Genomic DNA, 13946 nt, shown 5'->3' on the forward strand with positions numbered 1-13946 from the left:
CTTTTTACATTTTTCGTTTCGTTTCATTGAAACCACAAAAATGTTTCCACCATAACTTCCAATTGTTCAATATATTTTTCTATCAAACTTTGAGTAGTGTGCAAGTATTACCCAAACATGCTTTGACTTTATTGATCCCAAAGGGAAATTAATTGTAATTGTAGCTCATTAATTCAGATTCTTCATAGAGTTATTATAGATGGCTGATTGCTGTTGGCAGGAAAGATCTTTTGTAGCAGTCTGTATTTCAGCAAATCTGAAGAAGCCTCTGAGTGATGATACTCTGTTTTCCCCATACAGACTCATGCAGAGTATGGTCAGAGTTGTCCATAGCTTTGACTCTTATGAAGAATCCTTCTTTGCACCATTTCCAGAGGTTCCACAGTCGTCTCCAGAACAGAACCAGAACAAATCCAGCCTTATCAGATTGTTGAGCCTTTTGAGGCTCATGGCTCTGATGCTGCTGCACCAACAGATGATAGCAGAAGATACGACGCTTTCTACAGCAGACTTGTAGATCTGCAGCATCGTGTTGCAAACCTTGAAGGATCTTAGCTTCCTGGAGAAGTGCAGTCTGCTCTGTATCTTTGTATAGATGCTTCACTGTTGCGTCTCCAGTCTGTGTTCCAGATAAACACAGAGGTATTTATATTCCTGAACCACCTCCACATCTTCTCCCATGATGGAAATAGGGTTTGATCCAACCCTGTTTCTCCTGGAATCAACAACCATCTCCTTTGTATTGTTTACAGTCAAGATGAGATGATTGTTCCCACACCAGGCCACAAAGCGGTCCACCAGATCTCTGTACTCGGCCTCTTGTCTTCCTCTGATACAACAGCTGCACAGTCATCCGAGTATTTCTGTAGATGACAGAAGTCGGACTTGTGCTGGAAGTCTGAAGTGTGGAGTGAAAAGGAATGGTGAGAGGACAGAGCCCTGTGGTGTTCCTGTACTGCTGACCACCTGGTTAGACACACAGTCCTTCAGTCTCGCACACTGTGGTCTGTTTGTCAGGGTCCACCCATCTAAACCATTGGGTTTGCTGTTAATGCTAACGCCCCCTTGTAGCAGCGGTAAAACATTACAACTAGACAGCTTTAAATAAGTGGTAACATTTATTTGAACACATTGAAATGATGAAGGAATCAGGGTCAGTCTTTAATTTATGATCATCAGCAGCACTGACAGATGTGGCTTGTTACACTTGTTATAAATAAAATTAAACTTCTCAGACATCTTTGAGTCTTCCCAGCTTGGAGAAGCTAACTTTACAGAAAGCTAGGAGTGTTTTTCCGGAAAGTTAGCATCTGATTCAGAATCCTCTGACTTGTCTTCACTGGATTAAGCTGCACTGTAAATGCACTGCTTAAAACTCACTTTTTGCAGCTTTTATTTTGTCTGCAAATATTAAAATATGCACTTTATTCATCTAAATCAGCTCCAGTTTAGAATGCAGGTATGAGAGTCAGGGTTTCCCCCAGTGTATTATAAGCCTGGTGGGCGACCAGGCTAAGCATCGCTTATTTAAGTTTGTTTTTTAAATGGTTGCATTTTTTAAGACTTTGTAGTTGGTGTTCAGGTGTTAATCTTCCAATCTTTCAATATCACGATTATCAAGTGATATTTTCAAATTTCCTGTCAATTTTAAACATTTTTTAACTCAAAAACATGACGGGCCGCTGGATAAATGTCTGCCCTAGTGGCCCAACCACCAGGCTTAGCAAGTTTTCTGGGGGAAACCCTGATAGTTTAGAGGGACAAGCAGCGTTTGTGGGTTCTGTCAGTCACACAAAAACCAAAATCAGTCAGTGGTTTGGACTAAAACCTGAGCTGTGATGAGGAATATCTTAGTTAAACATTCCATGCAAAGATATAGGTTTTTAAAGAATTATATCATTTAGATATCTGTGATGGACTGACAACCTGTCCAGGGTAACCCCGCCTCTCGCCCATTAACAGCCGGACGTAGGAACCAGCACCTCTCCCAACCCCAACAGGGTAAGGGTGAAAGAAAACGGATGCATGGATCATTTAGATATGTATATAAAGAAGAATAAGAAAGTCCAAAGCACACTTCATAATAATCTGCCCATTTGCATCCAACGTCATTCTTACTGCCTCCTACAATTACTTTAATACTTGTAGAAATCTTCTCTTTATGACAATTGTTTTCCACATGTAACTTATAGGAGTGCACCGATAAGCCGGTCAGCCCAGTTCTTTTATTTTGCCTGATCGCTGGCCGGCCAGTATTTACCTGTGAAACCGATCTTCACAAAGATCTGATGATCAAAAGTCGCCCCACTGTTGCAATATTCAGGACTTTTCTGACAAAAAAATGAATTAAAAAGTTCAGAATCTGCAGTTCAGCTTTTTTAAGAATTAGTAACAGGTCAGAAAATTCAATCGGTACATCCCTAGTAATTTAAAGTCAAAGCAATGACTTCATTTGAATGGAATAAATGTTTTATTGGCGCAAAACCGAAGAGATACTTTCCATTCTGTTCAGCGGTCCAAAACTAACCTCAGAGTATCCAGACTCTACCATTTCAACTAAAAATAAAAGATTAAAAATAAAACTCCTCAGAATGAAAACAAATAGCTAGCACTCATTCAGTCTTCTCATCACACGTCTGCTCCGTCTGGTGGGAGTAGCAGCAGCCGTCTCCGTGCGGACACGTTCCCTGGAGGAGGAAGCAAAACGAGATCAGAACGGATAAAAGCGAGTCGTGGTTCCTCTGAGGCGGATCGGACCTGCTTGAATTTCTTGCAGGGGAAGTTCTTGAGCTGCGACGAGTCGGTGATCTGGTTCTTCCTTTTGTTCTGGAACTTCTTCCTCTTGTCCTGCAGGTCAGTAGAGATGCCGCCCCTGGAACAGACAGGAACAATCAATAAACTCCAAACTCTTTTCACAAACTGGAAAACATTTTTTTTTTACCTTCAGCCTCAAACAAGCAAATGTGAAACCCATAATCATTTTAGATTTATTAAAGTTGTTTTACATTATTAATCATCATCATCTGGGTTTAATTTTCACTGAGAATTTCAATAAACGTCAGTGAATCTGAAGCGCCAGCTGCATTACCGCACTTAAATAATCAGGAACTCTCAATAGATTAGAATATTATTGTAAAGTGTTTTTGTAATGTAATTACAATGTATAATCTATTATGTAGACTCATTACACATTGACGCATTTCATGTGTTTATTTCTATTATTTTTGAAGATTATGGCTAATAACTAAACAAAAGCCAAACCCAGAAAATTAGGATATTAAACATATGTAAATAATAGAAATAAAATGTTAAGAGCTACAAAATCATAGGGAAGACTGCAGACTTGGCAGATCACCGTTTCCAAGGATATATTTCTGGAAAGTTTATTGGAAGAAAAACCTGTGTCAGAAAGAGGTGAATAAGTTTAATGATTTTAAGTTTTTAAATTGAAACGTAGGGAAAAACAACAAATGCTGAGATGCGTGTGAATGTGAGAGTTTGTGTGACCGACCCTGCTTTGGCTCGAGCTTTGGGCCCCCAGAAGGCCTGAGGGTTCTCCTGGAACCGGGTCAGGTGGCGTTTACGAGACTGAGGGTTTGCATCCTCTCTCACGGTGAAGCAGGCTTCTAGGCTAAACACACACATCATAAATACACACAGGTAATTTTTACAACAACAGAAGGAAACATTTTCCAAATTAAGTCCTGACATGAGCCCGTCCACTGGACCTTCTGATAAAACATCGGGTCTCGTCTCACCTGGGTTCAGTGGAGAGGATCTTGAACGCAGGACTGGTCTGAGACAATTTCTCCCTCTTTACAGGATTTGTTTTCTCCTACCACAGACGAAAACGGGGGGAGAGAAAAAACCCCACATTATCATGAGACTCTTTAATATGTATTAATAACTGAAAACGTGTTTTGTGAAGCATCTACCCAACATCTCATGACGTCCCAGATGACTCCAGGAGGAGCGTCTGTCTTCACCGCGTTTTTACAGGCGTGAGAGAGAGAAACCCTGTGGCCCGCGTGGAGGAGAGCCGACCTGCAGGAGAGCAGATCCAGTCAGTCCAAGACGCTACATCAGTTCAACCATCCACACTATTCAGATTTAGTCATGTTTGTTTCATAATTTATTGTGTTAATACAATAACACCCAAACCCAAACCTTTCCGTCTGTTCATTGACCGCATAATTTTTCACAAGCAGCTCAAATAAGATTAAACTCGCATCTTAAATCTGTTTTTTATTTTTTCACAGCGCTCTGCATCTTTTTTGCTCCAATAGTCTTCCAAATCTGAGGATTCAACAAGTCTAATTTAAGACGTTTTAGGACATTTTAAACAGTATGTTAGCAGCTAGTTACTGGTACTAGCTAGCAATGGTATGTTAGCAGCTTGTTAGCAGTGGTGCGAGCCAGTGGTGAAAACTAACGTGGTTCAGCCAAATTTGCCCTTACCCATGATGGACACAAAAAGGCTAGCTATCTAGCTAGCTAGGAAGGGTATATTAGCAGCTAGCTAGCGGTAGCCTCAACCAAGATGTCTGCAGACTCAAGCTTTTGCCTGACAAAAAACCTGGTTATTCCACCAATTATTGATTTCTGAACTCTTCCTGAGTTAAAACATTAGTATTGTTGTTTTCTTTGCATTATTTGAGGTCTGAGATCACTGCATCTTTTTTGTTATTTCGAGCATTTCTCATTTTCTGCAAGTAAGTAAAAAAATTTTGCTTGAAATTTCAAAGACATGTCAGTAGTTCATAGAATAAAAGAACAATGTTTATTTTACTCAAACATATATGTTTAAAGAGTAAAACCAGAGAACTGATCGTTTTGCAGTGGTCTCTTAATTTTTTCCAGATCTGTACACGAGACTAAATATTCCTGCCACACCAAAATGTCAGACCTGATCAACTTACATTTATTTTTATGAATTTATGGCCTTTGTTTTAGATACATGAATTTAAGACTTTTTAAGGACGCACGCAAACATCCCAGACTCCTAAAACTGTCCATATTAGTTTGTTTTAGGGTATTTTTGTAAATCATAATTAATCATGCACATGGCTGTGTTTGTGTCTCCTACCTGAACTGGAGCAACGATGGAGTGCTACAGTGTATTGTGCTGCTCAGATTGTCCACTGTGTAGTAGAGAGGAACATCTTCCAACTCCTGAAACACACAGAGAAAACATTCATCATCCACGACCCCCAACCACACCGGCGCGGCCTCACCGACCAGATGGGGGGTTACCTCGGTAACCATGCTGAGCATGCCCTCGATACGTTTGGACGTTCCGAATCTGGACGGGTTCCCCGACACGGCCTCTAAAACCTTCTGGACGAAGTCCAGGTCGTGGATGGCTTCGGCCCAGAAGGGACCGCCCAGCTATGAGACACAACCAGCAGATTGTTCAAACGCCCAGACCACTTTTCAAGCTTCTCAAACACAAAAAGACGTTAGGAAAGAGTCTTGATGAGGTGTGATGTTGCGTTTGAGTGCTGATATCTGTGTGCTACCTGGTGTCTCTGTCCGCAGTGCTCACACTCTGGTCCGACCGGCGGTCCAGTGGCAGCAGAATACTTCATGCTGCAACCACACCATTCAACTTTAACACTTAGATAGGAGGGAAACATTCTTAAAATGTCAAAAATGTGTATTAGGATGCAACCTAGACATGTTAGGAAGTGCAACGAAGACCCTAGTGTAGGTATTCCACATTTAAAGGCCGATACAGCCTTAGAAAGAACCGAGAGGTTTGTTGTTTTAAGAACAAGGACATTTCATACTTCACAACAACTATCAGGAAGTCTTCATTGGTTTCTTCCACCGCCACACACACACACACACTTCATATTTCTCAGACACCATTCAAAAACATAAAAGAAAAACAGTTCTGCCCAGACGACGTGTCAAAGACAACCCGACCAGAATGAAGCCAGTTTTCCCCTGCAGCCCGTAGAGAGAGAACAAGTTTCTGTTTCGTTGCCTCAGCTCTTCAGCTGAACGTCTGCAGAGTTTCAGTTTTTATCGTGTCTTTCTTACTGTTTGCCGCTGCTTATTCTTCTACCCAGCCTCTGCACGTGGAAGGAGCCGCAGCCGACGCAGTTGTACACCAACGCCTGTTTACTGCCAACAGAGAATGGGGAGACAAACGGACGTCACTTCTGCATCATTTTTATTCACATTTCTGTCAAATGAACTTTTCTTCACAGACTGGATGAGCATAAGATGTGTGTTAGTAGTGGCTTTATATATTGACATGATTCAGTATGACTTTGTCAATACTGGTGCTAATAAACCAGTTTTTCTGCTGTTATTTATTTTTCTTAATCTAACAAATGAGTTTTATCTTATACAGCAACATACATAAGCTAAAAACAAAATGGAAAAAAAGTAAAAATGAAATTAATAATTAGGTTCTGTACATGTTTTTCAGGTCAAAACAAACTTTTCCAGGTTTAAAACTCAAAGATCTTTTTTTCAAATTGAGCAAAAATAAATAGATCACCTGGTTTGGCTTTGGGCTAAAAAGCCAAACTTAAAAAATAAAAAACATTAATTACTACTAGTAAAATAAAATCATAAAAAATTATTATTATTATTAAGCCATGTAAGTTAAATAAACTAGCAAAACAAAAAAAAGTTATATTTGATAACAGTGAAATTTTAAGAAATTTAATTGATTAAAAACTGATTCACAAAAATTCAAGTTAAAAATATGGCACAATAAAATGCATTATATTGTTTTTTCTGATAAAACAATGCATTTCTGATGCCATTTATTTTATTATAATACATCTTAAAGACTCTGTAAAACCAAACCAATCAAAAGGTTTGACAAAAAACCAAGTTGAGATGTTTTAATTTAAAGATAAAGGATTAAAACTGGATATATAGGAATTTTTTGTTGAAAATTCTGGTTTTATTTTTGGAAAAACGGATAAGCAATAAAGTTTGAAGACTTAATTTTCCAGAGATCTGGAAAACGATAAAAACACATTTCCTTTTTTGCTGATCTTTTCAAATCAGAAAAAGTTAAACTAAAACTCCATCCATGTTAAAATAAGCTAACTATAAAAAGACTCAATAGAATAAAACATATTAAGTTCAAGCTAAATGAAAAAAACAACATAAATTAAGATAAAACTTATTTTAAGAAAATAAAATAAAATATTAGCGTTGTAATATTGTTCAGTTTTTTCTCATCGTTCCTTCCAGATTTGGTTTCTGTGTCGGCCCAGTTCCAGGATCAATCGTCTCCCGTTGCACAGCCTTTTTTTGGACAGCTAACAGGTTTGTGTGTGTGAGAAAGAGACAAACGGACGGAGGAAGTACCTGGCAGAGTTCTTGACAGTAGCCTGTCCTGTGAAGACTCTAACAAAGACCCGGATGTAAAAGTCGGCGCTGATGGACAGCAGCGGCTGGATGTATCGCTGGTACACTCCGGCCCGCTGGTCCAAACTGTGGAGGATGATACGAAGAGCCTGCAGAGGAGGAAACATCTGTTTAACATTTAATGTAGATCAGAGATGCATCAAATCAATCAGGTGGAGATCAGGAAAGGCTGATCAGAAAACCAAACACCTAAAAATCCTTTTTATTAAGCATTAAAACTAACAACTTCCACCTTTTCTTCAGCCTTTAAACACATCAACATGAACTTTAATGCACTTCTTTTGAGTTCAATATATAAAAAAAATCATTTGTGAACTTTAGAGACATGGTTACATGAGTGTAATATTGTATTTTTGTTGTTTGTTTTTTGGACATGAAAGATGAGACCTTAAAGATCTCCAGGAGCTGCAATCAGTCAGGAAAAGCTTGATTGGTGCATCTCTATCCCCAATCAAACTAATATTTCTGTTTTCTTGCAAATTCAAGTCAAATAAATAGAATAAAAATAAGAAAAATAAAAGACATAACCTTGTGCTTAAAAGAAACAAACTGGCAATTTAATTCTACAACAAATAGAAAAATCTCCTCTGATTTGAGGGTTATTACCTAAAACGTCACTGAAAAAAGAAAAGAACCCGGTTTGTTTTTGTTTTAGGTTCCGACTACTTTTAGCGTTACAGTAACCGGCCCGTTTTGATACAACGTGGTCACGACCGCAGCGCCTCCGTTTTCCCACTCCGGTGAACTCACCATCTCGTGGCAGTACTTGCTTTTGATGGAGACTGAGCCGTATTTGCTGTAGCAGGTTTCCCCGCTGTTTCCCGCCATCACGGCCATGTCGGTGCACGTCACACACAGCAGGCCTGGCGGAGAGAAGACGGTCGGCACCGATCAACAGAACGTTCCAACAAAACACACTGCAACGATGCAGCTGAATCCACAGAGTCCTTTCAGATTGTGGGTGTACTTTAAAGACCAAAGCAGAAAAGTTTTCATTTTTCAGCAGTAAAAAAAAAAAAAAAAATCAATATCAAGATGGATGTTTGCTCAGTTTAAAACAAAGCTTTTATTGTTTTAAATTTACACTTTTAAAAAAAACACTGTCTAGCAGTTAGCTCTGGTTTTATGCAACTGTCTTAAGAAAAAGCTGGAATCAAATGTTTGAAATGAATAATCCTCTTTCACAACCAAAAACTGTCACTGCTTTCTGCTTTGCAGAAATACAAAGCACTGAAACTAGAAACATTGTCTTTAGGTAGATCTATAACTCATGAACATATTTGATGCCTAAAAAAGCTCCAGCTGAGTCTGTCTGGATTTTAGTAGATAAAGGAAAGAGAATTTATTTATGTAATTTTACAGGTAAAACATTAGTAAACTGAGCTTTGTGCTACATCTGTACAAAAATAAAATCCCTAAAATCCCATATAAAAGAATCTGATTTAATACTTTAATAGATCTTCAAAATCAGTAATCTGACAGAAATTAAACCATAAGGACGTTTTACACTTATGGAAACTCAACGTTTACTAGGATTGCACCAATAAATAAATAAATAAATCAGGCCAGATTTTCTAACATTTGGGAGGATCGATCAATACTCACATGAAAAACCGATCGTATTGATCTGCACAACGGTCTGGAAATCAGCTGGTAAATTTAATTACTTTTCAGACAAAAACAAACATTATCGACAGGTCAGGCTTTTTAAAAGGTCGGTGATCGGCTAAAACTGTAATCGGTGAGATGGAACCGAAGCAGACGACAGTCAGTCTGAACAACAACTCACCTCCTTCACTGACGGCCTGCACTGCTGCGTCCAGGAACACCGCCGGGCTTCCGTAGGGATCCAGATCGATGACATCGTATCGCTCTTTCTTCCCTCGCATTTCATACATGAGCATGCTGGACACCAAACAATGAGAAATGAAAATTGCTGAGAAAATTGAAATTAAACTTACATAAATAGAAAGAATGATTTAATTGGGGGGAAAAAATGGGGAAATTAGTTAAAATCAAAGATTTGGAAGGAGATAAGTCGGGTCACGAAATGCAAAGCTCAACATAGAAACACGGAGCATTAGCAGTGAAGGAAATCCAGACACGTAAACGCAGCGGCCGGCTGACCTGGCGTCCCTGCAGCTGGGCTGCAGCAGGTGGTCGACCCGGTTGTACTGGGCGTTCCGGGCGATCAGCGCCGCCGCTTTGCTGGAGAAGTCGTTGGCGGTGACGCCCTGCAGGCCGGGGACCTCCAGAGCAAAACGCACCGAGCGCAACCCGGAGGCCGCCAGGCCCTCCAGGACACGGAGACCGTTCTGAACGTTTGAGGAGACGAGTGAAAAAAAAAGAAGAAAAAATTAACACTAGCACACAATAATCTGTTCTGGTTATTTCAGTCCAGAAACGCGATTTACTGGAATTTTATACTAATTGGAACAATGATAGATGAAGCAAGATAAAAGGGTTTTGATATTTAAAAAAGAAAATGATCTAAATAATTCATAAATTAATTTAAAAGGATTAAATACTATAAAAAAATTAAGATTTTTAGCTACATTTTTACTAGCTTGAATTGCTGCCAACTTCCTGTGCAGCATTCTGCATTTAAGGCCAACACATGAAGTTTTTCTGAATGAATAAGTCACTCTCAAAGTGTTTTTCTTCCCTTTAAAGACAACAAATCTACAAAGAAAAAAACAAACAAATAAAAGTGCTCAATTAAAAAAGCACAGCACCAACTCCAACTAGTTCATCTCCTGTGAGAACTGGGACAGTATCGTACAATAAATGCTTTCAACTTTCAGGAAATTCTCCAATTACCTCTCCTGACCACTTGGGGCCACCAAAGTGTGAAATTACCTAGTAGATGATTAATATAAGCAGCTTGATGGAAGCCTTTATTAAAAGAGGTTTTACACTTGAAGCACTATATGTGTGTGTGTGTGTGTGTGTGTGTGTGTGTGTGTGTGTGTGTGTTTCCAGATAGGAAGACTCCTCCCAGTGGAAATTAGACCACTCTGTGATAGACTTTATGCTTCACTTCAGAAGCATTTGCATCTCCACCAGTTCAGTTTTTAAAGGTTCTATTTTAGAGCACAGTACAGTTAACCATGTTAACTTCAGTTGTTATAAAATTGCTATATATATATATACATATAATGACTTGGAAGAAATTTTACTTCCTATTTAACACCTTGAAATTGGGCCTTTGTCTCTTTAAGAAACTCCTGCTCTTTCTGAAACTCCGCCTTCAGGAAGTCATCACAACATGGCTCCTCTATTAACCCGTTAACAACGTTTTTACCAGCGTTGCTCTGAGAAATAACTCGTATAATGAGCTCAGGTGGTTCAGTTCCACCAGGTGTTTGCTAATTGCTGCTGGCTAGTCTGAAGGAGCTGAGTGAGGGAGAGCTGCTCTGTAGGGGGAAGCTCTGAAACTTCAGAAGCTGCAGTTCAGAGGAGGAGCTTTGTGGTCAAAGGCGGAGCTAGGTCATCCAGGCATTTTGCACAGCTGACTGGTTGCCATGGAGATTAAGGGATTTTTTTTCAAACGTACATGGAAGAATCTCAAAAAAAAGTTGATTTTACAAAACACTGCCCTTTTAATGCTCCATCACGACAACAGCAGCTCCTTTCCATTCAACATCTGTCAATATTCCAGGTTCTCCATGTGCACAATTAAAACAAAACGCAACAGCAGAAACATGTGTTTACTGTATGGTGGTAACATCCACCTTACTTTTTAGATTTTCACCAGTGGGAACTCGGTGCATACCTCACATTTTTCCCCTACTCTTGCTGTAACTTTGGGCTCCTCTGCACCGTTTTTCTCCGCCATCTCTGCCTCGTTCGTCTCCTCCGATAGAGACACCACCACTCGATCTTTTTCTCCAGGAACGAGCACCTTCACCCCCCGTTGGGCCAACACGTCTCGAGCAAACTCCGTGATCACGGCACACCTTGAAAAAAAAACAAAACTATATAAGCGGAACCAAGTAACATAAACGCCTTTGTTTTGAATACTTTCCACATGTTTTGTTCCAACACCGAAGTTGCCTTACGTTAAATCTCTGTTAAACTCCTGGACCGGGTTGTAAAACACCTCATTGGCGTTGGGAAACAAGATGGCCGCCTTTCCCTCCTTCACAACGGTCTCTCCAGGTAACAGCTTGGCGGTGGGCGGTTCCTCTGAAACGTGCGTCGAATCAGAACTAACCCCGGATGAGGGGTCAGCGGCGGAGACCTGGGGGTCCATAGAGCTCCGTCTTCTCCGACACGTCTGATTGGCTGAATACGAGGGGGAAGGATGGAGCCGACTGGAGGTGATGAGAGGGAGCCGCCGGGCCGTCCGCGCCAGCATGGGACGCAGCCTGCAAAAGGAGATGTTTGTCACATTACCACAACAAAATTCACTGTATTGTATTAAGGTTTTATTTGATAGACCATACACATAGACTATATACTTCATATTTCTGAAGAGGAAGGAAATTTATGCATTTTTTTAAAAACAATGCATCTGACAAGTGTGGCGTGTGCGTGTCAGTACTTTATAGAACCACATCAAGGACCAATTAAACCAGCAGGTTTTCCACTACCCAGATCTACTCATCTAGAGAGCATTTAGCAAAGCGCACAAATGATTAGTCAAAAAATTTTAGTTATGCCATACTTTTCCCATTCTCAAATATGTTGGATGACAAAGTAATCAGTGCAACGCTCAAAGTTTTTGATGTTGTTTCAGAACCTTACCTAATAATAAAAAATATTTATAAATAAAAACATAATATGAAAAAATGAGAATAATGAGTGACATATAAGCAACTTATAAAACAATAAGATTGTAAATAATATAGGACATAAAATAACAGGGATTATGTGACATTAACACTACTATAAATTAGAATGTGTGTCTTTATTTCTATGTTTATAGCCAATTCTGGCAGGATCTGTTCTAGATATGAAAGAGGTCAGTAAATAAAAAAAATTAAAGATGAAATTTTACTCCAAAACCTCAAAAACTACAACGTGCCACAGAAACAGCCTGAGTCAGTTTTCATTATTTCCAATGCAGGACACCTGGTAAATTAGCGTATTATATTATTTAGCAAGCGTTTATGGGGGGAAACTGTCGTACGAGTTGTAAAAATCCAGTTAAAACGATTTTCCCCTACCTTCGTTTCTAGATATTCTCTTATACATTACCTTCTTTTAAATTCAGTTTGGTGCTTTATTTTTGTTTGTTTTTACGTAAAACTTAGTTACAAAGAGCCTGTAAATTTAAGCGATGCTACGTGTGTTTTATTAAACGAAGCAGCTTTTTAAGCAAGCAGGCAAACAAGCCGACTGTTTCATACTTCGTCACATAAATGATGCTAGTCAGGCTAAGTAGGCAGTGCTACCATTTTATTTATTTATTTACCTGCGACACTTCCGTCTCTCGGTCTTCTTCTATTCTGCTCTATAAAACGTCTTTCTGTCCCACAGTGTTAATGTCTTTGGTTCTGCTGCGTTGCTTGCTTTGCAATTTACTCAAACTAGCACATGGGAGCAGCCATGACTCGAGTGACAGTACGGATGCCTGTGCGGCTCAAAGAGAAGGTCTGAACCGTTGGGTTGCTCCGTTGGTATGGCAAGTCAATTTACCATATAAATAAGTATTCAAATACAGAGAAACGCCTTCTTTCCATCCACATTCCATCTTGCATGTACCTCAAAGATCATTCTCTCTAAACAAATAATGTTACTTGTCATTGCTGTTTATATTTAAAATATAATTCTTAAATGCAGTAATTTTTTTCAGTTTCTTTTATCCCATTGTTGAAAGTCAAAGCTTTTAGTTTAGGATGATAATTCCTCATGTGGAGTTGATGTTATGCCTAAATATAACTACAATGAAATAACACTTTTATGGTAAGGATTCAATTGTACCTGTGGTGTCATAAATAATATATTAGTGTCATACAATATTCATGCATACTTTTTCACATTTTGTCACACTTTCACAGCAAATTCCAATGTATTTTCCTGGGACTCTCTGTTATAAACTAACTAAAGGTACACCACAATTGTGACATTGAAGAAAAATAGTTTCTAAAATGTTTCACAAATAAAAACAATCTGAGGAGTGGCATTCATTCAGATGCAGCCCCATTTGCATTGTTATCCCTAAATAACCTTGACTTCCACCAACTGGAACAGTGGCATATCAAGGCATATCCATCTACAAATAAGCAGTCAATTAAGGAAATCTGCAGGAAGACATTAAAAATTGAAAAACATAAGCAGTAGTAGAAAAGATATAATTTTTCCTAAGAGAAATATAAGTTTGGGACATTGGATAACTATGAACATTTGGATCTTAAATATCTGTAACACATATTAAGTGGAGTGTTTAAACCTCAAAATGAAAAACGTAGTATTTTGATAATTTTGGGTACATTTAATTTCACGTGACTTGGCCGACATTAAATGCTACAACGGTCTGCCAAAGTTCCTCCACATAGGGGCTGCCAATAGAGCCGCAGAGAAACTGTATGACGTATAAAAAA

At 39.1% G+C, this 13946-nt stretch overlaps 1 protein-coding gene and 1 long non-coding RNA gene across 2 annotated transcripts in view; both read right to left on the bottom strand.

Annotated features, from left to right (window-relative positions):
• LOC148160340 (uncharacterized) overlaps positions 1 to 13946 on the bottom strand; it is a 259172-nt gene that overhangs the window by 75686 nt on the left and 169540 nt on the right. The window lies entirely within an intron of this gene.
• trmt1 (tRNA methyltransferase 1) lies at positions 2452 to 13016 on the bottom strand. The gene is made up of 16 exons (XM_014995589.2): positions 12818 to 13016; positions 11460 to 11768; positions 11174 to 11357; positions 9526 to 9713; positions 9188 to 9303; positions 8149 to 8261; positions 7339 to 7487; positions 6046 to 6129; positions 5520 to 5589; positions 5254 to 5388; positions 5087 to 5172; positions 3936 to 4044; positions 3759 to 3835; positions 3512 to 3631; positions 2758 to 2872; positions 2452 to 2687 (listed from the first exon to the last, which is right to left on the bottom strand). Exons 2-16 carry the CDS (start codon positions 11756 to 11758, stop codon positions 2613 to 2615), a joined length of 1920 nt encoding a protein of 639 aa, XP_014851075.2. The 5' UTR covers positions 11759 to 11768; positions 12818 to 13016; the 3' UTR covers positions 2452 to 2612.

The sequence above is a fragment of the Poecilia mexicana genome, unplaced genomic scaffold (genome assembly GCF_051168715.1).
Source record: "Poecilia mexicana isolate PSO_F unplaced genomic scaffold, ASM5116871v1 scaffold_2, whole genome shotgun sequence".
Classification (NCBI taxonomy): Eukaryota; Metazoa; Chordata; class Actinopteri; order Cyprinodontiformes; family Poeciliidae; genus Poecilia; species Poecilia mexicana.